The following is a 26,799-nucleotide window of genomic DNA, read 5'->3' on the forward strand; positions in this document are numbered from 1 at the left end:
ATATCTTTGTTATATTTTTTGAGGCAGCCTTGTAAATAACGTCTTAAATGAGAAGTACCACTAGAGGATTTAGCAAATAAAATGGCCTTACAGTGATTAAATTATGCCCTTATTAGTTCTTTGTTGTCACACTCAAGTTTTTTCATATCATTCCACACCTTTGATGTAGTTGTTTTTTTCAAGTTTGGAAGCACTTTCATACTCAGTGTACCCGTCCTCCACATCTATAGGAGTATTTGAACTTGCCATTGTCATGAAATTCAAGTCCTACAACAATATAAAATTCTAAATGAATAAGAGTACTAGAAAATAGACAAATGCACAATTTGATTTATAATAAAAAACAATAGCATGATTGGAAAAAAAGAATATGCTATCAAGTTTTACTAATCAATATGGTTGACCTGGTTTAAACATATTAATCATTTGGAAGAAAATAAATAAATCCATTTATTTCTTTGTCTTTTTCTCACTTGTTTTTTAAAAGCATGAGAAACATTGAAACTTTATATTGAAGGAATCTAAACTCATCTTTGTTGAAACTATTATGAAAAGGCAAACTTAATTAATTCTAGCAATCAATTAAAAAAATTATAGCATATGGTCATATGTGAAATAAACAAACTATTGGCTCTCTAATAACCAATGGACTAAATGTTAAATAGATGGGTCTTATTAAACATAAAGAGAAAACAAATATACCAATATGAAGAACAATAATATCATAATTTATTTTTCAAAATTATTTTGTTACACAATAGACTCAATTATTAGAATCCAACAAACAAATATCCTTGCACCTTATGTCTGTTCTACAAAAATTTAAAATAAAATCAATATTCAAGAGTTGATAATGTGATTTTAAAGAAAAAAAAAACAAAAGATAGAAAAGCTTTTACAATATAGAAAATGTTTACCATTAATGACTAAATTAATATGCAAAATTTTGAGAAAAATTAAAGGTTTGATTTGGTAACTGGGTCTTTGAATATCTCTTCAAACAAGGAGAAGAGTAATGGCAAACTTAGTCTTCACAAGGAATTGCAAGTTTTGACCAAGAAACTTTACAGGTTTATTGAATCTAAAACATCAAATATTTACTTTTAATTAATCTAGCAAGGAAAAAAAGAAGGGATGCAAATAATTAGCTAAGTACACAAAAAAAATTAGAAAAAGTGAACATAAACCAAAATTATGAATGTGGAGATAGGCAAAAAAAAATGCCTCACAGAAATAATCCAAAAATAGATAAAGAAAAATAAATATACACACAAATTTACACTAAATCAACGATTTTAGCTCATTTTCTTCAAAACGAGCTACATTTCTTTGAGAAAAAAACTGCAAAGAAAAAAAATCATCAAAGATCATAACCAAAACAAGCACAAATCCACCAATTCCCACAAGAGATCTAGCCAAACCACCAACAAACCCAACATATTTTATAAAAAAAACCATCATAATACCCAACAACTCACCAATCAAAACCCACAACACTGCTCAAAACTGATCAAACCTAAAAACAAATCCAAAAAGCCAACAAAACCACAAAAACAAAAGAATACAAAGGCCACAAACCTCAAAGACCCGAATCCAAGCTAGGAAAGCTCTTGCAGAGGAATCCCCAAAGGGATCCGAAGAAACCGGAGGAGATCAGTGGGGGAATCGTGGGGAAAAGTCAATGAGGGATGGAGAGTAGAAGAAGAGAGAAGAGAAAAGAAGGACATCTTTGGAAACGATGGTATTTATAGAAAAAGGGGAAACCTTAAGACTCCAAGCCTCCAAAATCAATGAAAGAAACATTTTTTTAATATTTTTAATAACAGTAATTAATAAATATATTATATATTTTCGGGCCTGGCCGAGCTTAAAAAATAAACCCCAAACCTGGACCATTTTTAAAATGGGCTTTTACCCAAGGTTTGATCATTGGGCCTCAAATATTTGTCCAAAAACTCCCACTTTTCAAGTAGGTCTCCAGGCTCAAGTGGGTAGCCCGGCCTTTAGGCAGGTCTACAATTGTGCCTCATTAGCAATCAAGCCATACACAACACGCAATTGGATTCAAATAATATGGATTGCAATTAAAAAACAATTAAAGCAACATGATCCACAATTAATGTCAAAATAGAATAAAACCCTAGTGTTCAAATATGTCCGAACATGTACAAAATTAGCCCTCCATTAATGGAGGGAAAACATCAAAACAAGACAATGAGAATCGAAGAAGACATGAAAACCCCCTTCTTAATTGTGCTGAGAGATAATTGCAGAAGAATACCCGAGGACCTTCCACGAACGTCGTCAAGCTAATCTTGACAACTACAATTCTTCTTCTCTAAGATAGAAGGGTTGAATCTCCCTCTAGAATCACCTCTAAAGCCCTAAAGATCTACCCCATTCTTTCCTCTCAACCTAGCATTTGAATAGAACAAAAGATGCCATAGAAACCCTCGTTAGGAATATTTATATTGCGCCACTTACAGGCTGCTTATGGGCATATGAATGTGATCGTAAGGAGCTGGGAATAATGGGTCACGAGCCTTACGAGATCACTTATGGCCGTAAGTCCCGTATGTAAGGTCTAATATCTTGTGTTACGATCCAGCTTACGGCCGTAAGTGCTAGACCGTAAGCTCATCTAGATTACCCTCCCTAGCGACCACTCTTACGAGCGTATGCTATACTCATAAACTCCTCTAAACAGCCTTTACGGTCTGACTTACGAGCGAAAGTCCTGCCCGTAAAGTCCTCTGGTTTATCTTTATGCTCATCCTTATGGGCATAAGCATACCCACAAGGTTCTCTAGAAGAGGCTTACAGCTATAAGCACGGCCATAAGGTGACCGTAAGGAGGTCTATCCTGGCCTGTTCATCAAGATTGATGTCGAGAGAGCTCTATTTTTATCGATTTGGCTCTAGAATGATTCTTTTGACTTTTTCTCATCCTCAAGCACTTTTTCTCATCCTTAAGCACTACTCGAAGCCTAAGAATACAAAATACACTATGTTTAGCATCAAACTCCATAATTTTACTCTGATACATGCTTAATAAGTGTACAAAATGATATAAAATATGGTAGAATTGTATATTCATGATAAGGATGCAAGTGTACATGCTGATCGAGTAGTAAAGTGCTAAAAAGCAAAATATCAGTCCACAGGGAAGATGGAGAATATTAGTAACAATCCTAATCCTGAAAACTAGCCTAAATAAGATAGCAGTAATGTGTGCAAAAAAAAAGCAAACAAAAGCAAGAAAATATGAAATAAAAAAGGAGAAAATGAATCAAGAGAAGAAGCGATGCCCAGGCATAGTATCCCTCTAGGGTTTTGTTAAGTACAAGACAAAAGCTATTTTAACATGCAATCTTATTCAAACCGAGAGATTTTCTAAATTATACTAAACCCCTCTTGCAAGAGAAAATAGTAACTGTATTTGTAAAGTGTTGATACAATCACCACACAATCACTTATAACACTATGAAATATCACTGTAAATTAACAAGAATCTCTTAATTAGGTAATCCTTCTTGCAAAGATATTATCCCTAAGCCGAATACAAAATAGAGATGTGATTTCTCCTAAAATCTATTCCACGTGATTACAAAGAGCACGGAGATCACAAGTTAATTTGCTAGGGAGGATTAAGGGAGAAGAATTCTCCAAAGTACCACATTGCAAGGCTTACTCACAATCCCTTCTAATAACGGTATGTCTATGCTAGGTGGGTATTTCTGCTCCTCACAAAGCACATCGAATATGATAACTAGGGCTTTCGCCATATAAGCAATCAAGCATTCAAACACTTAATTAGATACGAAAAACATAGAATGCAATTAAAGAAAAACTAAAGCATTAAAATCCACAACCAATGTCAAAAGAATAAAACCCTAGAGTTCAACTACTCCAAAACATCTATGAAATCAGCCCTCCATTAATGGAGAGCAAGCTTCAAATTACAAGGCATGAAGAGAATCAAGAGAAGTATTAAAATCCCCTTCTCAATCGTGCCAGGGAAGGATCACCGGAGAACACCCAAGGACCTTCCATGAACACTACCAAGGTAAGCTTAGCGGCTATGATCTCCTTCCTCTCGATGATGGGATTGAGTCTCCTCTTAAAATCACCTCATAAACCTGGAGATCTGGAGATTCACCCTTCTTCTTCCCTTGGCTTTACCTCCAAAGATAGATTAAGAATAGAACAAGAGATGCCCTAAAAATCCTCATCAGATCTATTTATAATGTGCCGCTTGCATGCTTCTTGCAGGCGTAAGGACATGGTCGTAAGGATCTGGGAAAGATTGATCGCAAGCCTTACAAGGTAACTTACGGCTGTAAGCCCTGCCCGTAAGTCCTTCATAATAGTGTTATGGTCCATCTTACAGCCATAAGCGTTGGATCATAAGCTTCTTTGGATTGCTTATGCGACCACCCTTACAGGCGCAAGTCATGCACGTAACACCTTTGATTTGCAGTCTACTCCTCCTTATGAGCATAAGCATACCTACATGGTCTTTTTAAAGAGGCTTACGGTCATAAGCATAGCCGTAAGGCGTCCGTAAGTGACGCTAATTGGTCTGTCCTTTGTCAAATAATGCCGAGAGAGCTCCATCTTCTAAGATTTGCCTCCAAACTACTTTTTCTCTCTCTCTCTCTCTCTCTCTCTCTCTCTGTCTCTCTCTCGTCTTTTAGCACTGCTTCAAAGCCTGAGAATGCAAAACACACCATGTTTAGCATCGGATTCTGCAACATAACTCTAATGCATGCCTGATGAGTGTACAAAATGATATGAAATAATGCACAATTGTACACTCATCAACTCATCATTGTATTCTTTCTTTTCTTAATATTAACTAGTTGATGTGTTTTTTGTGAATTATCTATGTGTGCTTAATGCTTGTAATTGCTTATGTGAGAGCTCAATTACATTTCTAAATTGCATGATTAATATTGAAAAATTAATCATGTATATGTCATAACATGGATGATAAAGGGTGAGTGCACGCCTAGAGATAGAGTGTATGGTGTCAAACTCTTTGAATTAAGGTGAAACCTAATAGTGGGATTCATGGAAGCTTTTAATGCAATTGTAGGGATATTGGAGTCATCATATGGGATTAGGGATTAGTCATCTTGAGAAAGGGGTTAATGTATCTTAAAAGTCTCCACAATCCAAGAACAGTCGGTACTAAACCAACATAAGGACTCAATTACATGGTAGTCTCAAGCAAAATAAATGATTAAGTGCCGACTGTTATGGCTAATTGCTTGAGATATAAGGTTATGGCTATTTTCTCTTTTATGTTAATATACATAAATGATTTACATATTTATATAAAACTAATATTTTTTTTACAAAATTAGGTATGTACTAATTTGTTGTTTGATAATAAAATGAAAGTACTAAAAGACCTTAACATAATTTCAATTCAATCGCGTTTTAGAAAAATTGGAAGTTACCAATTGTTTAAAATTAAACTTTTATACATTTGGACCTGCAAATTTTGCTTTTCTTTCTTCTTTATAAATGTGGAGGTTCGAACTATAGTCGATGATGATACATCTATCAACTTATTCTATTTGTTATGCTTAAATTAAGTTAATTTTTTATATATTTGAACTTTCTTTTTTATTTTCTGAGTAGGTAATCCATGATTTTGAGCAGGTACTTGCAATCTGAGCAAGTAGTGGAAGTTGCTGAGACGCAAGCTCGAGAATTAGAGTTAGCACACTTACGATTTGAGCAAATAGTGGACGTCATAACGTCATTTAGCGGATGCACATGTAATTTGAGCTAAAAATCTGAAAATTACAATGAATACTTTGAGTTGATTAAACTTGTGTAGATCATGATTCAAAGCATGTAGACCTACAATCTGAGTAGGTAGAGATACTTCTAAGCAGGTAATAATTAAAGGTTCATGCTTTCTCTTTGATATGTTAATCACTAAGCAATTTTATGCTAACTCCGATTTATCTGTCTTCTTTTTACTCCTATTTTTCATCCTTCTTCCTCACACCATTTTAACTCATGCAAGAAGAGTGGCCATTATTAATGGAGTTCTATAATAAATATAAGGAAAAAAAAAAAAAGAGAGAAAAGGAAAACAAGGATAAAGGATGAGTGAAATATTTTAATACATGACAAAGAAAACAATAAAAAGAACACATTCAAGAAAAAGGAAAGCAACAAGAAGAAAAGGAACATTTATAAAACAAAATGATAATGATGATGACGAAGAAGGAAGAGAAGAAGAAGATATAGGTCATTTTTGATATTACAAGGTTTAAAAAGTTGATTTAGTGTTTGCAAGGACCACAGAAGAATTATAAGTAAAAGCAGAGACTTATTAGGCATTGCAAATATTAGAGAGACCTCCAAGTCAATTTATAAATGTCTAAAGACTTCAATGTTATTTTCCTAAAATCTAGAGAACTTCTCGACTATTCATTTTGTTGTCATTTTTGTTTGTCTAAGATTAGTTTAATTATAATATTTCTATTTTTTTTTTTAGAATAATACAGCACGCCGTATGACATATTGTTTTAACTATTTGGTCTTTATCTTAATATATATCAATTGTTTAACTATTAAAATTGAATAGTTATTACAGTAATTTAGAACCATATATCAGTTAATTTGATAAATATATAAAATTATTTTAATTATTATACTCATGACCTTTTTTCTTGATAACCAGATAAAAAAAACACATCATGCTACCTCCACTTATTACTATTTTCTCCTTAAGTATCTTATAAACAAATTTAATAATATTTAAATTTATACATATTGCAGGTGGGTGGTACAAATATCATTTTAAATGACATGTTAGATAAAAATATTCTTAAAAAATCATAGTAAATGATTCACTTCCTCCTCTCTAACCTCCTCTCTAAGAGATCAATATATACATAAATAGCAATAATTATAATTCCACTTGTTTCAATATATACATAAGCATGTACATATATATATAAAAAAAATAACTCTTAAGATCACAATGTGCAATAGAGTCCCTACGTAATCATACGACCAAAAGCCTGCATGCATGCAAAGTCAACAATCCATTCACTCATGCAAAATTCACCTAATATGTAAAAAATTTTGTAGTAATTCTTTTTTGCACTATGGGACTTCATCACAGTTGTTTGCCCAATCTGTGAAGATTTAGAGTAAAACAATGAAGGAATTACTTCATGTTGGTTATTGTATATCTTAATATCGAGGATTGAATTTGAGCATAGATAGTAATAAGATATAAAAAAAATCCGTTGAACTTTCATTAGAATTACTTCCAAGGCTTCTTTTAGCCAGCCAAAATGATCAGATACATTAATTTATAAGTAGCTCATGATAAGAAGTAGATGCAAATCCTAATACAATTACAACCTTCAAGTCAATTCATGTATCTCAAAAAGGTTCGTTTCTATCCAACAAATTAAGACCTTAAAAAAATGAAGTTATATAGTAATACTCTTTTAATATAGTTTGCTTCTTCAATCTATATATCATCATTGTCATCACTGATGTTAAACTCTCCATTTTCTTGATGATATCCTTGAAAACAAGAAAAGAAAAGAACACCTTCATTCACAAAGTTATTCTATTCCAAAACTAAAAGTAATCTAATTTGAATATGATCACTGAGATTCTAAGGTACATGATAAGGTAAGAATTTGACAAGATGATGTCTATCAGATATATATATATATATATATATATATATATGAGATACAAGAAGAGTAGAATACTTCATTAATTTGGTGGTCTATTGAGGATAGAATATCCTTTGCTTTTCTTATGTGAATGGAATATATTGCTAAAAAATCTCCAAATAATAAATGTAAATATTGAGTCCTTATCAATAACGTATATCTATATAATGATGCTACATCTAGATACACTGAATTACATGGGCTTTGTTTTTTTCATCAATGGCTCTTCTATCTTCTAATCTTCTAATGGACATATATAAATACATGAATTCCCCTCAATATCTTGATTACTACTAATTAACGAAAAAAGAGAGTCACAACAATCATCTAGAGCTCTAGATATGTACCTTTCGTATATATTATTTAATGCTCTCTCTAATATACAAGCAAGTACTCAATTAGATCACTATACATATGTCCTAGGACTAATTGATGTTTGTATTCTTAAGATGATTCCAGCTGAGAACATAATTACTTTACTTAAAAGGATAAAGTAAGCATATTTAATATCACAGTACGGCATACATCTATTCATTAAGACAATTGGTGCAATATACTCTTTAACATTACCATAAAAATAGTGCTGTTATGAATTTAAGCACTTTCACAAGAATAACAATTTGATGAACCAGCTCAATATGAACTTTTTATTCACTAAGATCAATGCATGAAGTTAGCTAGCTAGCTAGCGAGCACTTCCAAATCAAAATGCAAGTAAAAATGTCACCCAATCAAAGGAAACATTTGGTAGTCTCCAAATTTGTTTTTACCTCTTCATTTCACACGGATCATCTCAAAAATTTGAGTCACATTCCATCTTAATCAGTATTGAATGCATCTGAACCCAACAGCAAACTCATGTTAGATAAATAAAGTTAAGTACGGTTAGCTAGTATGCAACAAATGCATGCCTAACTCCACTTTATGTTATAGTACCTGAACATCTGGTATCCATCATGTTCATTGTCTTCTTACAGTGAACTTTTGAAGATTGTCCCATGTTATGCTCTTCAGAAAAGCTTGTGATCCAACAAAGAAGATCAGAGTTCCAATCATTAGAGAATATATAGATATATATATATATGTGTGTGTGTGTGTGTGTGTGTGGTTGTTCCCTTCTATTTTCATATATGTTCATCTCATTCATATAAACAAGTTAATTTTAAATATAATTTCTATGCAATGTATATACTTTTGTGATAATTGAATTATGAATAAGATGACTAACCTCTGGCACATCATACTTTGATCCAGAGAATCTCCAGTGAGGAATTGAAGAACTGCTGCAAGATTGAGATATATAATATAGATAAAAAGATTAGCTCAATCTCCAAACATGAAGGAATTAATTAATGGTGATACTTCAATTTATAGAACAAGCTGAGAAGTGAGAACTCTCTCTCTCTCTCTCTCTCTCTCTCTATATATATATATATATATATCTATGAACTACAATTGAAAGAAAGGTTGGAACAAAGAAAAGAAAAACCAGCTTCGAAACATTCTTCTTTTCATCCTTCTTCCTTCCAACTGAATTATAACTCTAAAATCTCATTCATCAAAAACTAAATGTCAAGATCCAGAGATAGTGGTGTTTCATCCTCCGATGAACTAGCTCCGGCGAGGGGAAAATAAAAAGGAGGATTTCTTGGTTGAGGATGAGGTACAAGAGATTCGGGGATAATAATATTAGAGTCTTGTGATTGAGGGCAGTCGAGGTTCACACCGAAGAGCCGGACTCTCTTGGCAGTAACTTGGTTATGGACCACGGGCACTGAGTCAAGGACCATCGGCGTGCCAATAGCTCGGTCCCCTCCTACACCAACTTGTGCATTAGCCTGGGGCAACACACCGGCCACCGGAGGTCTGAAGAGGATGAATTGTCCAGCTGGAACACTATTACAATTATTTAGGAAGTTGTGCCTTGTTGGTGTCTGTAAGTAAAACCGATCATAAGTAGTAGTAGTACTACTACTACTATTACTATTACTACTACTACTACTCCATGATGTGCCCATCACCGGAGTCATGAATGGAACTAATGGACGGTGATGGTGGTGGTGGTGGTGGTACTGGTGGTACTGGTGGTACTGGTGAGCATTAGATGGTAAAGGAAAGCGAGGAATGACCATGGAATGATTGGAAACATGATCAGGTCGTCTCTTCCAGTCGATGAAAAGGCGATCACGACCTGCTTCACCGACACCACGACCAAAGGAAACAGTATCACCAGCATCAAGTCTTTTTTCTTTGACAAACCTACTCCAACCTTTAGTCATGACGTAGCTCTGGCTGCTGTTCCAGTATGAGTAGCGGAACCTCCATGGTTTGCCGGTGTTGTCTTCAAAGCTTAGCAATAAGCCTTTTTCATTGTTGGAGGAGTCAAGAGGAAAGAACTTCTCGGCGTGTTGTTTAGGGATTACAAGTCTGTTGAGCTTGCCGACATCGCTGGGAGTGACTACCTTGTCAAACATGTGCTCTCTTTCTATCACTGGAGCTAGGGGTGGTTGAGCTTGATCTTCTTTGTTGATCTCTGATGGCCCAGCTTCTTCTTGTTGTTGTTGCTGCTGCTGCTGTTGTTGTTGTTGTTGTTGATCTTCTTCTTGATCTTGATAGAAAAATGTGCCTCTTCTTCCATTTGAAAATTCCATGGTACTTTTTTTAAAGATAGAAAGTCTTATAGAAACAGAGAAAGAGAGGAAGAAGAAGAAGAAGAAGAAGAAGAGTAAGGGAGATCTCTTACAGAGGGGTGGGTGCCTTCATGTTTGACTAAAGAGAAAAAAGAAAAAGAAGGATAGATATTGTAAGAGAGAGTTTGTAAGGAAGGATTGTATAGTTCTATGTGGTTCTCTTTTGTGCCTTCCTGCCAACCGACTGCCCAAGAAGGTTCCCAAAACAAAAGAGTTGGCAACTGGCAAGATGAGAGCTTGCTGGTTTGGGTTGTCTGTGTGTTTTGTCTATCTTCAAAGAGAGAGAGAGAGAGAGAGAGAGAGAGAGAGGGAAGGAAGTAAAAAAATAGAAGGGTTTTAAGGGAAGGAATAGATATGTTTGTGAGTGGACCCATGAATTATAGGGTTGGGCTCTCATGTGAGCTTGTCCTTTTCATTAGATGGATTTTTTTTTTTATTTATATATTTTTATATGAATATATGAGTGTGAGGAGATAAGCCACCCTAGAAAGCCAGCTGGTATGGAAATAGAGCTTCTCACTGATTTGCTAATCAGTGAAAAAAAAATACTCACTCATTGTACTATTTCCTCACTGTTTATGTGCAATATATGGAATGGTGGTGTGGTGTTTGCGTTTGTGTGACTGGCTCTCTCTCTCTTTCCTTTGTTTGGTTGTGGAACCCTTGACTTTGTAGCATTATATATATTTATTTATTGTTTAATATAAACATGTGAGCTATACAGATGCTTGATTGATAATTAAAACTTTTATTTCACACTTTCTTCTTTAAATAAAATAATATATAAAATAATAAAAACTAGATTAAAAAGAAAAAGAAAAAATAAAGATGTGGACCCCACAAAATGGTGTGGTACTACCACCACTATTTTCCTTGTGACTTACTTGTTCAGCCCTGCATGTAGCTCAAGATTACTTTGAATAATCCTAACTTAAGGTGCATGGATTGCTTAAAGATGGTCAATAAAAGGACAAGCAAGCATAACATAATCTAATTTTGGTGAACAATCACATTGCTAGCAAGCAAAGTGATCCTGTCATACTTGGACCTTGTCCTATGATTTTACTAGATAGTTGAGCCAACACCCAATGAGCTCATCAAGGTTATCATGAGAAAATACTGTTATACAATGTTGGACAAAGATTGGTGTGATGTTTTATAAATGAGTAGTTTAATTTTAGTTTGATACATATTGAACAAAAGGTGAAAAGTGACTAGATATTCTCCATGTGTGTGCTTTATTTTATATAATATATGTGAGTACTATTAGGAAGTAAACAACACCTAGGAGAAAGATACTAGTGGCTGAAATTGAAAAGTATAAAATAGCCAAATTCTTTAGAGGAAAAGTAGTTAGGAAAAAGCCATTTTAACATAAGAGGTTTTAGAAAGGAATGAGGCCCTTGAGGTCCTCTTTCAAAAACTTAATGAATGATTCATTGTTTTATAATAATGTATTTTTTTCCCCTCCCTTGCATGTGTACCATTTTTAAATGATTCATTGTTTTACAATAATGTAGAGCATAGGTTGGACTATGGTTGAGTGTTTTAAATGTTGTTTTATTTATTTATAATTTTTTTACAAATCATTTTTTTTTTTTTTCAAAGAAAGAAATGGAAGAAAGTAAATCAAAAAATATGGAAGCTTTTTTTTGTTGTAACTTTATTGTTAATTTTTAATAATTATTTTCCTAAATTTGTACTTCAAATCACGATTTATAATTTTTATATTAATTAAATTATACTTTATCTAAAATAATCTTTTTTAGAAAGTGGTAATCACGAATCTTTTTCATGAGAATTCCAATTGTCCACGCTTCATCATATATTATTTTATAGACGACTCCTTAACTTCAAATTGCTTTTATGCTTTTCATTTTTACCTAGTAAATTCTAGTTGAGTCAAAATTAATATTCTCTTAAATGTGCTATTATATAGAACAAATGGATGTTAAATGTAATAATGGAATTTTTATTATTTCTAAAGTGTTACCATTATATGATATTATCAATATCATTTCCACTTATCACAAGACTAATTTCTTCTCTACATCACAATGACAAAACACATTAAAAATTGAGAAGTTGCCCATTTGATCAGTAAAAAAGTTGAGAATGAAAAATGAAGCAATTTGAAGTCAATTTTCTCTGGGTATAGTTATATAGAATAATCTATTTTATAATTTTTTTTTTTGTAATTTTTTTTTTGTCAAACTTCTTAGATATAATTAAATAGGCCTTGTCTTAATTTTTCAATGGATTATGATTTTTTTCTTCTCAAATTGTATGAAATTATTACAAGTTGTTGTATTGTCAACCACACATTAATATCAGGAAATGAATAGAGAAAGAAGCGGAAAAGGCTTGCTAAGACTTGATGTGTTTTTTTTTAAGAAAAGACTTGATGTTGAGCTCACCTTCATTTATGAAATATCACTTTATTTACCTTTTATCTTTAACTAAAATGATACCAAATACATTTTACACCAACCTTAAAACTGGTTATTATCCATTCTTCACACCACAAAGAAATATATAGAAAGCACAAATCCTTTTCTTCATTGAATGCTTTCCATAAAATCATTAAATGCTTTCCAAGAAAGTCCAAGAATGGTAGAAAGTGGCTGGCACATAAACCTTGAAACCAAATTTGGACATATTTATTCAAATATATTAATTAAGTAATCGTGCAACTTGATTATGATCAGTCTTAAACAATGGGATTTGTTCTCTAAACTTGAAAGTTCAAAGTGAGCAACACCAGTCCCATCCCCCTCCTTAGTCGTCCTTGAGCAATATACAAATCCCCCACTGTTTCTAAATTTAAACAATATCCTCCTAGCTCCATGTTGCATTAAACTAGTCAAATAAGATGCATATATATGTATGGCAAGAACTCATTCCAAGATCACATCTTACGAGCCATGTCTTCCAGCTTAATTTACTAATATATATAAAGATATATATATATATATATATGAGTTGGTGCATGGCTCAAGCACAATATCATATAAATATATATATACAGAACTCCAATGAACTGTGCGTCAGCTACTCAATTGGAGATGACGCTAGTTTGGTGGACTAATCAAAGAGTTAGAGAGATTAATATAATCATAAAGTTTAGTTAGTTTCTTTGAATTCCAAAATGCCAATTATTTTCAACAGCAACTTGTCTAGTTAGCTATCGCAATTAATACCATAGAGCCTAATGCATGTATCTCGACTCACACTCATTAGTTACAATGTATACTAACTGCAAAACACTCACTAATGGGGTGTTGTATCTCTAATTACACTCATGATCAGTTACAATCTATCTCTACTATCTCTAACTCATGCATCTCCCCTTGCTACTCCTAATTAATCTCAACTTAATTACAAGTGGTTATTAAAAAAAGTAAATCCTAAGACCTGTTGCACATCCACTTGCTTTACTTAATGAGTTCTTGCATCTGGACTCATACTTTGGAGTTACAATACATCCAACCAGCTGACACACTTTTAAATTAGCACATATGCCAAATTTTTTTTTTAAAAAAAAATATATATTAACGGCTTGTCAAGTTGTCACAAAACCTTAAAAAGTGCCATGCATTTGTGTCATCCACCTCTGGTATTTGTGTCAAGCATGAAAATTTTAAACTCATTCATAGAATAGGGGAACTATATACAGGAGTATACAGAAAGGAGAGAGAGAGAGAGGGAGGGAGTGGTTGGGTAGCATGGACACATTAAAACATGGGGGAAATTAAATATGGCAGCAGACTTTTATCATGGAACTGCAAACAAAGAGCCACTTTCCGGCAGGGAATAGAATAAGGGAGCTTCTATATCCATGTTATCACAAAAGGGCCAAACCCTCATGACATGTCCCTATATTAAATGGCTGGCTCCTGCTATATATGTAGATACATATAGCCAGGCTCCTTTCCTTTTCCTCTTTGCGTACTTGTCATAGTTGCATGTAGAGAGAGAAAAAGATCATAAATAGAGAAAGAAGAACAAGAACAAGAACCATAGAAATAGAGAGCAATGGGTGAGATTGAACAAGAACTAATTAGTGATGGAGAAGTGAATGGTTAGCTAGCTTGTATGGTACCTAGAGATGTGTGCCAAGAGAGAGATGGGCATGCAGAGATAGAGAGGAGCAGGAGGAGGAGGAATAGGAGGAGGAGGAAGATGAATAGGAGGAAGAGGGAAGCATGCACTCGTGGAGGGGACCAAGAGAGGAAGGCGACAGCATAGTTGGCGACTTTACTCAAGGGAAGGGTACAGTGCACATGATACCGAGCCCATCATTGATTTACATCAGCCATCACTGTTTAATGGTGCACATATATACATCCATGGAGGCAGGTGCTTGACATGATATATGAGGATGCGTGCTGGCTCTAGCTACCTCTCTTTCTCTCTCTCTCTCTCTTCCTTTTAGAGTGGAGCCAAGTCTCTCTACGTAGCCAGGGGACCGCCACGTCCTTCAACAGTGCACCAGTGACCATCACAATATGTCCATTTCCCCCAACCCCCACACCCCTCATCTCTGCTCATATATATATACTGTATATATATATATATTTTTTTTTTATATGTGTACATATTATTAGGGTTAGATGCTGAATTATTAATGGAACCTTTGATCTCATTTCACACTCACCCACTTGCATGCAAACACGTGGATGCACCCCATCCTCTCTCTCTCTCTCTCTCCCTTGACAGATAGAAAGTGGGCCTAAAGATAAAGGCATGCAGGCTCAAGGAGAGGTTGGGGGGGACCTCATCAAACAAAGGGCTTTAGGGAACCACATTTGATCATTTATTCAGATGAGTGGAGAGAGTAGCTAGTCAGTATGCATGTAATGTATAATTAATGAAAAGAAAATGAAGAACTGGTTATGAACCATTATTTGTGCATACGTTTAATGGGTACCTCCCTCTTGTCCCTACACTACTCATGTCCCTAAACCTCATGACAAAATATCTTTAATTCTTATGATCAAGCTCACTCTCTTTCTCTCTGAAAGTATAAAAGATGAAAATGAGTTGAAAGTGAGATTTATACATTCATAAAACTTCTCTCTCTCTCTCTCTCTCTCTAGTTATGTTTCGCTAGCTAGATCCTAAAAAATCTAGAGAGAGATAAGGAAAGGGTGGGATGGTACGAATGGGCGGGAAATCCCAAATAATTCCTGCCCGATGGAGAACGGGGCAGGGCGGGCAGGGTTATGGTGGGGGCCCACACGCAGCGCCTGAGAAAACCGTTTAAGCTTCGTTGTTGTATCGCTTTCTGTCCTCATAGGATGAGTGAATAGGAAACACCCCACCTCCCTCCTACTTCTCTTTCATACTCTCTCTCTCTCTCTCTCTTTTACTGCTCTAGATTCTTTCTATCTTTCTCTCTCTCTTTTTCTTTTATACCCTTTTTACTGTTAAGCAATAGGATCTCTCTTTCACTTTTTACTGCTTGAGCACCATGGCATCTTCTTTATGTATATTTTATTTTACCAATCAAGCACGAGTTGTTTTCATCTCTCAAACAAAAGCTGCTTATATATATAGTATACACTCTCTCTCTCTCTCTCTCTCTCTCTTATATGATAATAAATTAACCTGGTCATTTATGGTGATGGAGTAAGGTCAGAGAAGCTGATCGATCCGGATTGCTGCATCTACATGCTAAACTGTACTCTGATATACAACAGCTATGTCTGTCTCTTATTCTCTTTCTAGCATGCCTCCTTCTTCTTCTTCTTCTAGCACATCTTTAGAGCCTGAAAATTAAGTTAGTGCTGTCCAATGGACACCTACTAGAACCTACAGCATGGCCTGAACCATGCCATGCGCACACTTTTTTGTCTACTTGCTTCCTCTGCATCACTAACTCTTTCACCTCTGCAAATAAAGCTCCTAGATATATGCACTACTATACTATACTATACTATACTGCAACTATGTGTATAATTTTAATTTCGGTATAAACAATAGTTATTACACTGCTTTCTTTTCTTTTCTTTTCTTTTCTTTTTCTTTTATCACTTCCTCTTCTGTTCTTTCCTTGAATGCAAACACATGTTCAGATTTTTGTGGTCCCTAGTCTCTTGACTTTAATGTTTCCACACCACAAAGCCAAACTATTTACATATTTAAATCATACTCTTTGTATGTAAAGGACAAGCAAAAAATTTTGTTTATTTATGTGTGTACACAAACACACACATGCAATGTTCATCACATATATTATTAATTTTATAAGATATTTCAACATCAAAGTCCATCTATTTTGAAATATTATATTCATATATTCACAGACGGAGCACATATGAATGACAAGGATATTATCTTATTGACGTTCAGTCCAAGCAAACAAATTAAATTTTATTTGTCAAGTAAATAAATAAAATAAAATAAAATAAAACTTAATAGGACATGATTTAATTGAAATCTCTCCACACTGATTTATTAATGTTGAGATGCAAACACTGATAAAAGAAATATGACTTCTCCAAATAATTCAACCTCCACTTAAATAAGTTGAAGAATGACTTATACATCCATATATATTGAGAAGGTTGGGAGCCAAATTTATTAGTGTAACTGTTGATCAGTGGACTTTATCACACAAGAGAAGTAATATCAAGGTCACAAGCTTAAGTTGGTTGGATGGCAGGTGAGCAGATGAGACAGAGGAAAGTTTAATTAATTATTCTACTCTTCCTAATTATTTCTTCTTATTGTTGTTAATTTTGATTACCATAAGAAGAATCACATCTCATCTTCATGATCCCTGAATGGGATTGGGTGACACTTTATTTCCCTCAACTTTCATATCCATTCAATCAAATCTCTTCTTCCCCCAGGTACTACTGGGGTCATCACTCAATTGAACACCATAGAGCATGGGTACAAACTGACTGGGCAGCCTATGCACATCATATGCCTCCAAAGGTCATGCCTTATCTCTCTGTATATCACATCTTGCTTTCATTTTCATGCCTTTCCACTTCAAACTTTTTTTCTACAAAGAAAGGTTTGTTTTTTTCTAATAATAATAATTGCTACTTTTTTATTATTATTATTTTCCTATTTATGTTTATGGTTTAGTTGAGTAAGAGAAATTGATAAAAATAATAATCTCACATTAATTAATTAAATTTGCTCCCATAGATTGAGAGTTAAATTGTGAGTAAAAAATTGAAGATTGAAGCAAGTAGAGAAATTCACAATAAATAAATAAATAATAAATAATAAAATTCTATCTATCTTCTTGGAATGTACCTCTAAATGTTTGCTATAGTTGATAAGGAAACTTTGCTAGTTACCAAGAAAATGGTACAAGACCACGGAAAACCAACTGGCCCAGTTCTAAAGGACAAGATAGAAAAGGTACCCAACCAGGACAATCATATACTCAGATTGGTAATTAAGTAACTAAAACTTAACGTGAAAACAAACAAATTTACTTATCAACTCTAAATGTCACTCATTTCTTTTCTAAATCATAAGATTTAAAACTTTATTCTTCAATATTTTACTCATTTACCCCTAATTTGTTGCAAATGTATACCTCCGGCAGCCTCAAGTTCACAAAAAGATGAAATTGGTCCAATCTCTTTCTATATGATAAATTTACTCTTACACTGAAACAAGGATTAGACTGGAAACTGTAAGACTTAATTGACTAAATTTAGGATCGAGGGAGAACTGAAGTCACACATTAAAATTGAGAGGAATACTATCTATGTGCTTGAATTACTTCATCTTGCAATGAATGGAAAGCAAGCAAAGAGATGGCAAAAAAAGTTAATACTACTCAAATGTATAATTATTTTACAAAATACTGTTATCTTATTCCACTCAGTTAACAATTAACAATAATATTTTTTTTTAAAAAAAAAAATCTCTCTATCACCAATCAATCTCAACAAGCCATCTCTTTTCAGGTGATTGAGTCTATATATGAGCAAATTTTGATAATTTGTGGCTGTATTTTACTGACCAGGATAAATATATAAATATATATATATATATATTATAAAGTGACCCTTATCAACAAGGTTTGGCCCAAATGCAATACAGTATAGTGGAAAGCATCTATTCTTTATCTGATTCTCTTCTCCCCTGCAGTCCACATCAAGCAATCAAAAAAAATACTACTCACCTGATGCTCAAATTTCCATACCAAACAACCCCCACCACCAAAAGCAAAAGGAAGCACAAGCTTAGCTTTGCTTGATTTATATGTCTCTGTTCTCATGGGAATGGAAAAGAAAACCAAGCCATGCACTCTTTCCCTTCTTTTCTAAAGTTGCAAGGGAGGCGTGCAATCCAATGAAAACTTTGTTGCTAACTTCTTCTCTCATACATGGACCACCATTAACAAATGTTCATTCTGTGGTTTGTTCGTATTTTTGCATGCATTTGTAGCCTACTACATGTCCTGTCAATTACTTTCATCATTAATGTCCCACCAAGACATTGTACATATCATATTTATCATCTCAATGATGATTGTGAGAGGCGAGCTCTATAAGTGTAAACCTTGGCTAAGGTCATCTAGTGATAGTTTCAACCGTTAAGACCACATGTGATTCTAATTAAGGCTCTAATGTCACCTAAGATAGAGAGAGAGAGAGAACATAACCCTAACTATCATTATGAGTTGTCCAAAATGAGAGCCTATGGTGAGCTTTAAACACTCATCCCAACAAAATTTCTGTTATTTAGAAATGCATGCAATAACAATCATTCCAGCCCAGGGGTGTATATGTAATTAAGCTGTGTTAAAGGATTATATAGAACACATTCTTTTCATATGTAGAGCTTATAAGGATTACCTCAATCATTTGAGAACCAAAAGTTCAGTTGTCACAAACCTGAGTTCAAAAAAAGGTAGCTGATGGGAATAGCTCTGGTGCAGCTGATGCTCTTTGCAGTCCCTTAAAACCCTTTTGGAGATGCTGCACATGTTGGACAAGACTGCTCTTTGCTTGCATCTACAGTAGAGTAAGTAAACCCGGCTCAGCAATATCCTGGAGTTGAAATAACTAAATAGAGTGGACATGTCAGTACTAGTGACATGAAGCATCATATCATAAGAATAATTCACGCAACCAACCTGTGACACCGTCCTTACCTTCAGATAATAACATGTGATAGGAACAGTGGGTAGGATTGATATATGATGAAAACTTGAAAGCAGAGAATTGTAGCAATGATTGAAATCCGGAATAACAATGATTTAATTTTCTAGAGTTTAACCACTAAACTACAAGAAGTAAATTTTATTTATCTACACACGCAACCGCAAGCCAAAGATTCAGTTTTTATTAAAGGCAGTAAAACGCAAGTGACAGGCCATTTATTCCCTGTCTATTTTTATAGCAGAGTGAACTCTTCATCCAGCACATGCTCCCACTCGGATGAGGAGCTATCATCCCCACCAGCCGATTGTTTCCTTTTGATGCTTGATGCATAAGATTGGTTAATTGAGGGATCTGGGTGAAATACCATGGTCACCGTCTCATTGTGGCTTTCACTAGAATGTCGTACATCAGATATGCTCTTTAACACTGGACTTGCATCACTGAGTTCTACAGTATCCTTTTGTTGTTCTTCCTTCAACTTGGAGCCTGACTCAGCAAGCATCATTTCCCTAGACTTTGGTCTTGAATTGTCACCACTGTCAAAAGGATGGCTGCTGATGCCATCTTTGTTTTGCATCGCAATATCAACAGTGCCCGCAGCATCGCAATCCTCCACATTATCAGAAATTGGTTTATCAAGCCGCTCTTTTAGAATGCGGAATCTAGCAAAAATAGAAGAATCAATCTCACCAGCTATGGTTGATGGAAATGCCTCATGAGAATTTATGTCGCAACAGCCATCAATATTATCCTCTAGCTCGCTTGCATCATGGCTTAAGCTCTCTTTAACATTGTTACTTGTTCCTTCAACCTCATCAAGTACATGAAGAGAATCTCGAAACAATGTTCTGGGAAATTCTGTAGGCTTTGCAGATAAATATGAAGCTGCAAGACTTTCTGGCCAAAAAATAGAAACGAAAAAGGACTTCTCAATAAGTTTGGGACTCAACTTGAATTAATGTAGACTCCTCGGTCTCAGAAATTTCACCTTTTGATTTGTACTTATGATTCTCTATCTCGGCATTCATACGGAGAAGTTGAAGTTCATACTTTATAGCGCAAGATGCAATTTCAGCATCAATCCACAGTTTCTTATAAAATTTAGTCTGAAGGTTCTCTTCCTGATCGAGAGGACTCTCAGTATTGATCTTGTCCAGGGCCTGCAAATAGGTAAAAGCCACGTTAGCTATGGTAACATAAATTTTGCTCAAACAATCACAAAGACATGCCGTATACATGGCCTATGTAATCAGCTATGCTAGCTGTGGTGCCACTTGTAGGGACACTTTTGTCAAGCAAATTATCGTCCAAACCACATCCAGAATTGTGCATCTCCCCAGGGATGTTGCATCTAGTTCTATTGTTGCTCATAATCATACCATCAAGTTTTGACAGTGCAACATCAGGTGCATCAGTATCTACCCCAGAAATATTAGAACTCCCCTCACTTTTCTCCTGAAAAGGAAGTTTTGTTCAAATTTATAAGGTGAAACTGAAAGAAAAGTTCTCTGCCTCACAAAATGAGTGTAAGAGAAATAATTATCAGAAGTATTCAGGAAAACATGAAGAAGGTCAAGTCAATTGCAACCAATGTTTCTTGTATAGAATTTGCATCCTTGTACTATTAGACTACAATATACACCCATATCCATAAATGACATTATTATCTATTGCTTTAGAGATACAAGAATGAAGCAAAAATTTAATGCAATAAAAGCATGATTTAAATTTCATAATCCATCAAATTCATAATAATTTAGACAAAATCAGTTATTGTTCAAAATTATTCACTTGAACAAGTAAGGTATCATATTAAAACTATTGTTCCTCCCAACATATTGTTTAAATCTCTACAATTAATCAACATGTCAAATTATGGTCGGATGATTTCGGTGTTCTACAAACAAGCAGCAAAATTATATGCATCTATTAAATTCTCAAAATCAAATTAAAATATTAAAATAAGTAAGGAACTGGCAGAATGAGATCTAGCAGTTACAATTCAGGAATGTTTACTTTGAGTAAGAACACTGAATGAAACACCAAAGCTCATGTCTAAGAGGAAGTATATGAAGGTGCACATTTATTGCTGATGCCTTTCGTCCACTCTATTTGCATTCAAATAAAGAGCATAAACATTTTCCTTAACATTCTCACTCTTAAATCCCAAATTTATTTTACTGCCAGAACTTGCAGTTAAGAATCTTAAGACTGGTCCTTGAGATATTTGACCTTTGCAAAATTCTTAAAGATGCCATCGGAAGTCACAACTACAACAATAATATCCTTCATCACAGAAATTCTCAAAAATGCCATCGGAAGTCACAACTACAATAATAATATCCTTCATCACAGCTCCATATCATAATGGAAAACAAGTGCAAAGCAATTTAAATAGAGACTTCAGACTACCTAGTAATGTACCTTTTTGCTCTTGAGGCTGAAATGTTCCAGATTCCAAATTATCACCTGCAGAAGCTTATAGTCATGCTCCTTCAATTCATTGCTGTCAATGCAGTCAGTATTCAACAGCACTTCTGACAGACTGTGCATCGTTTTGAGAAAGAGTTGAACATTGTTATCTGAGGATGAAAAGTTGCCAGGCTCGTCCGATGAACCAAATGTTTCAGCAACGCAGCCAGGAAGTGAAAATTTAGGAGCAATTACTGTTTGAGCACCAACACAAGAATCAAAACCACAAGCACTAGCTTTAACAGAATCTGTAAAATCTTTCTCGGTGTCAATAAGTCTCTCGGATATGGAGGACTCATTTGCAACATGACTTATTTCATGATCTACTGATTTCCCATTCGTATCATTTGGCTCACAATGTCCTTGACTTATAGATTCATTGCCACATATCCCACCAGCTTTGAACCCCTGTTCATGGGCATTATCCAGGCCACTGCACTTTGCTTTACACACATTATTAGCTTTCTGATGTTCACTTGGCAAATCAAATAGTAGAGATAAATCCACCAGTGAACATAAAGAATGTTTGTTGTTCTCATTGCTAATCAAATTTCCTTCTCGCTTTGCAGATGGCATAGCCTCCGAATGAACCATATTCAGAAAATGATTTTTGCTATGTTGCAGCTCATTGGACCTTTCTGATTCTTTTATCACAAAGCCAGTCTCCAGAACCTTACCAACACTAAATGGTGATTGTTGAGAACCTGATGCACCTTTCCAACATGGTGAATCTACCGCAAGATTATGATGGTCTAGCGCTTCCAGAAAAGTTTGCATGGAACTAACAGGTTCAGCTGAAGCACTATTGGAGTTTAAAGAATCAGAACTGTCCAAGTTTCTAGCTCTTAAGTCAGATATGTCAACAGCACATTGCATGGATTTTCCGGTCACCGACTCATTATCAGAAGAGCAATCTCTCTGTACTGGAGTCAGATATCCCGGGATACAAGTAGGTTCTTTCACATCATTAGGCGCCCTGCTCATTTCAGAATTCAAAGCATTACCACAAGTGAATGCATGGAAAAGTGAAAAGCCCTGTCCAGTATGTTGATGAGTATAATCATCATTGAGATCAAACAAAGTCCTATCATGAACAGTGGAATGCTCATTTCTTGGAATACTATTATATTCTGATGAATATATTGCAGTAGGTGGAGGGACAAACAGGTGATTTGAGGAAGATGTTGCAGGCGGTTCATATAATATGGAAGCTGCTGACAGTGAACCAAACTCATCCATTAACCCACGATTAGAAGAGTGAAAATCAAATGCATTGCCCCTATCAGGAACAGCAAAGGGGTCCGGTTGCTTTGGCATTCCTTCAGTCATTCCAGTTTGACCAAAAAGTAATGTTCCAGAATAAGCAGGTTTGACATGTTTCTCGAATATTGATGGGTGTTTCTCATCTAACAAGCCTGAACATTCTGAACCATAATGACCTTTCCTTGCCAAGGAATCTACACCAGAAGCAATATGACATCAAAAACCCTTCAAAATGACCTCCATATGGGTGATTCAAAACACAAAACAACATGGTGCAAGGACAAATCTACCTACGGACACTGGAGTACACAGAAATTTATAAAGGCATAATACACATGCTATCAGGTGTCCCCATAACTAAACAAATTTTCTTGATTATTTAGGACAAAAATGAAGTCAATCAGAAGGCCAATATTAACATACATACCAGGCTAATGTTGAATAGTAAAGAGTATGACTAAAAGAAAAAAGAGCTATAATTTTAATAAGAACTACCAGAAAACAGGCAAAATGCTAGACAGATATTCTATAATGTCCTCATCATCAAGCTTTATACCATGAAAACATTATAGCCTTATAGTCATCTAAAATGTCAAGACTTTTCCCACTGCTGACAACAAAAGTCAAACGAGTGCAAACCTGGCTCATTCTCAAAAGCCATATCTGATAACATGCAAAGATACACTAGTTGCCCTCTTCTATGAAATTTCATGATTCATACAAAACACAGTCAAAGAAATGTATCAACATTTAAGGAGCATTATAAAACTTATTTTGTTTATAAGTGATCCAACATTTACAAAATGAAAACATTAGACAGTGGATACGCAAAAAGATAAAAATAACATTTGTTGTGAGCACACCATAACGCAATTCACCAGCATAATGGAAACTTATTTAAATGTTTCATTAAGAATAACCATGTTTGCTGCCTTGTCCAATGTGTCCTCCTAAAAACAATGCATCTTAAATGATTGAAAATGGAGATTGGGTACACTGGGTCAGAACAATGTAAATTTTATGTATTTTCTCCTAAGAAACTATTTTCTTCCATTGGTAAGGTTCAGTCTTTCAAATAAGAAACTTAATATTTGAAATCATCATTCCATGTTGCAAAATGTTGCTCAGCCACCAGCAAGAAAAGGGAACTTTCATCTTATTAAATGGAAAAACAAGAGGGACAAGGAGAACAGGAGACTACAAGGGTTGATTCAATAATAAGATATAATATTCAGGTCCAAGTGCCTCCCCCAACATTTCAAAAGTTGGTCTTTCAAGCAAATTACAGTCAACTTATGCTCTAATCTTAAAGATGAAAATAATTCATGAGTGCAAAAAACAAGAGGAATATGTGAAAACAGCTCCTCAAGAAGGAAATGTCATGGATTATAACAATTGTAGAAATTAAAGATTCAGATGAATAGATTCTTGACGAAATCGCATATTGGCTGGCAATTAACTTTTGAAGTAGTTGGTTCAACCTTGGATTTCTTTCTGGATCTGTATTTGGAGTAAAAATCCAGGGATTAAGAAAGATATGCAATAGGGAGAAAACAATTTACAAGAATGAATTAGTTTTTAACCAACCACCAACTATCACATGCGCTTCACTTAATGACTGACAAATTTACTTTTCTCCCTACAACAAATACCTAAACATGACCAATAATAGAAACTTGAGAAAGAACCCTGAAGATTTTAACTTTATTTAGCAGTCAAGACTCAAGACCAAATTTCAGTTGTAATTTCTTCCTCTTAAGAAAAGCCTAAAAACTTTCTCATCAATGATCCATCTGCAAATAAGCTACAAATTATATGTCAATTGTTTCTATTTGTTTACTTCTTACATCTGTTGCTACTGTCCTAATTGGCCCCCCACAATCCTCTCTCATTCTGCCACCACTAACTCTCAATTAAAATCATAGTAAACTGTCATAGTAAACTGTCTCAACTCCTCTTCCTCAAGATTCACCATGCCTTTGTCTGTTTTGCTCCATTATCCACAGTCCATCACAGCCACCATTTGTGTTCATCTTCTTACCCCATCATCCATTTCCTACATCCGACACCAGCTTTTCCACTGTTCCCCACATCCAAATAGGAGATGTAACAAAGGTTGTTACCAATCAGAAGTGGCAGTAACTATAGGTTGAAACAAATGGAAGCAAGAGTAAACGTAAAAGAAGATAAGACAGAATCAGAGGGGAGATGAAGGCTGGGATAAGATCATAAGATAGGACAAAGAAGGAATGATAAAAAAAACACTATACCAAGAAGATAGGGACAGGTGCGAATTTCTAAGCAGTTAGACTATTCCACAACTGGTAGTACTCATACCAAGCATCACATTGGTTCCACATTGTACAAGTTGCTCGACATGATTCATAATCCGCACATAACAACGAAAATTTGTATCTATGAGGTGATATTTTACCTGTCAATAATCTATGCCCATAAATATGTAAACTTTAACACCAGTCCATTACATATTATAATGTGGACCACTCAATTAAAAGTATAAATAACTGATCTTGATCTAGGCAAGTTAAAACCCACATGGATCACATTTCTTTGACAGCATATCACATTTGATGCTATGAACTGCAAACTTGGTGGCTTTTATTGTATATGGGGGTACATTGAGTTCTTCAATAACCAGGCATCAAATATGAGGATGTATATAGCAAGCAATACATGATGATGCTTGAGTAGAATTAGAATAATCCCAGATCAAAATAAATTAGAAAATAAACAATTCAAAAAGAGAAGATATAAACCCATCAAGAGTGCTTGAGAAGTTTATAGTAGAATAAAAGCTCTAAACTTCAGAGTCACGATCAAAAACCCACAAGAAACCCTTTTTATTCTTCTTTGAGAAAGAAACCCCAACAAGAACCTTGAGTTGAAGATTTTAAAATCAGAGATCAAAATCAATTCAATGTCTAATAGATATCTAAACAAAAGAAAGCTCAGTTCTTTTATCAAGATCAAACGAAACCAAACCCCAGATATCAATTCCATGAGACCAGATTTCCCCAAAGGCGAAGGGGGAAAGATCAATGAAAGAAAAAAATACCTTTCCCAAACATCAAAGAATCCAAATTCGGCTGATGATCCATCCAAGCAGAATTACTCCCGTAATTCCCATAGTACGATTCATCCCACCGATTAAGGCCTGCGCCACCGAAATCCGCCCCGAATGAAGTCATACTAGCACCCGAGGACGACGGCGGAGGAGGATAATAGGAGTGGTATGGACCGACACAGGGCGAGGGCGGGATCGGGGTAGAGGAGGCGGCGGGGGAAGACGGATATGGGTGATCGGAGTTAGCATAGCCAAGGTTGAACGGAGGAGCGAACGCTGAGAGGCCGGAGTACGCCGGAGGGGACGGCTGAGGGGCGTGACGACCGAAGGGGAACATCGGCGATGGAGGTCACGGCGAGACACCAAAACCAATTTTAGGGATTTTATATAAAAATCATTGGTTATTTTTTATCCAAAACCCT

The 26,799-nt window shown here is 35.0% G+C and overlaps 2 protein-coding genes and 1 long non-coding RNA gene across 4 annotated transcripts; all 3 read right to left on the reverse strand.

The window, feature by feature from the left end:
• Positions 1-7,586: 7,586 nt before the first annotated feature.
• Positions 7,587-9,169, reverse strand: LOC120250610. Its single transcript, XR_005533046.1, has 3 exons — positions 8,953-9,169; positions 8,661-8,743; positions 7,587-8,562 (listed from the first exon to the last, which is right to left on the reverse strand). It is a non-coding gene; the product is annotated as an uncharacterized LOC120250610 (long non-coding RNA).
• A 5-nt stretch (positions 9,170-9,174) lies between these two features.
• On the reverse strand, positions 9,175-10,758 carry LOC120250609 (B3 domain-containing protein Os03g0120900-like). Its single transcript, XM_039259434.1, has one exon. It carries the CDS (start codon positions 10,373-10,375, stop codon positions 9,290-9,292), a length of 1,086 nt encoding a protein of 361 aa, XP_039115368.1. The 5' UTR covers positions 10,376-10,758; the 3' UTR covers positions 9,175-9,289.
• An 8,868-nt stretch (positions 10,759-19,626) lies between these two features.
• On the reverse strand, positions 19,627-26,744 carry LOC120249487. Of its 2 annotated transcripts, XM_039258014.1 has the most exons (6): positions 26,369-26,744; positions 21,982-23,486; positions 20,794-21,012; positions 20,546-20,717; positions 20,248-20,454; positions 20,003-20,167 (listed from the first exon to the last, which is right to left on the reverse strand). In XM_039258014.1, exons 1-6 carry the CDS (start codon positions 26,712-26,714, stop codon positions 20,142-20,144), a joined length of 2,475 nt encoding a protein of 824 aa, XP_039113948.1. In that variant the 5' UTR covers positions 26,715-26,744; the 3' UTR covers positions 20,003-20,141. The 2 variants fall into 2 exon arrangements, with proteins under 2 accessions (XP_039113947.1, XP_039113948.1); XM_039258013.1 differs by having other exon boundaries at positions 19,627-20,454.
• Positions 26,745-26,799: the final 55 nt, after the last annotated feature.

Source organism: Dioscorea cayenensis, chromosome 19, assembly GCF_009730915.1.
Source record: "Dioscorea cayenensis subsp. rotundata cultivar TDr96_F1 chromosome 19, TDr96_F1_v2_PseudoChromosome.rev07_lg8_w22 25.fasta, whole genome shotgun sequence".
Classification (NCBI taxonomy): domain Eukaryota; kingdom Viridiplantae; phylum Streptophyta; class Magnoliopsida; order Dioscoreales; family Dioscoreaceae; genus Dioscorea; species Dioscorea cayenensis.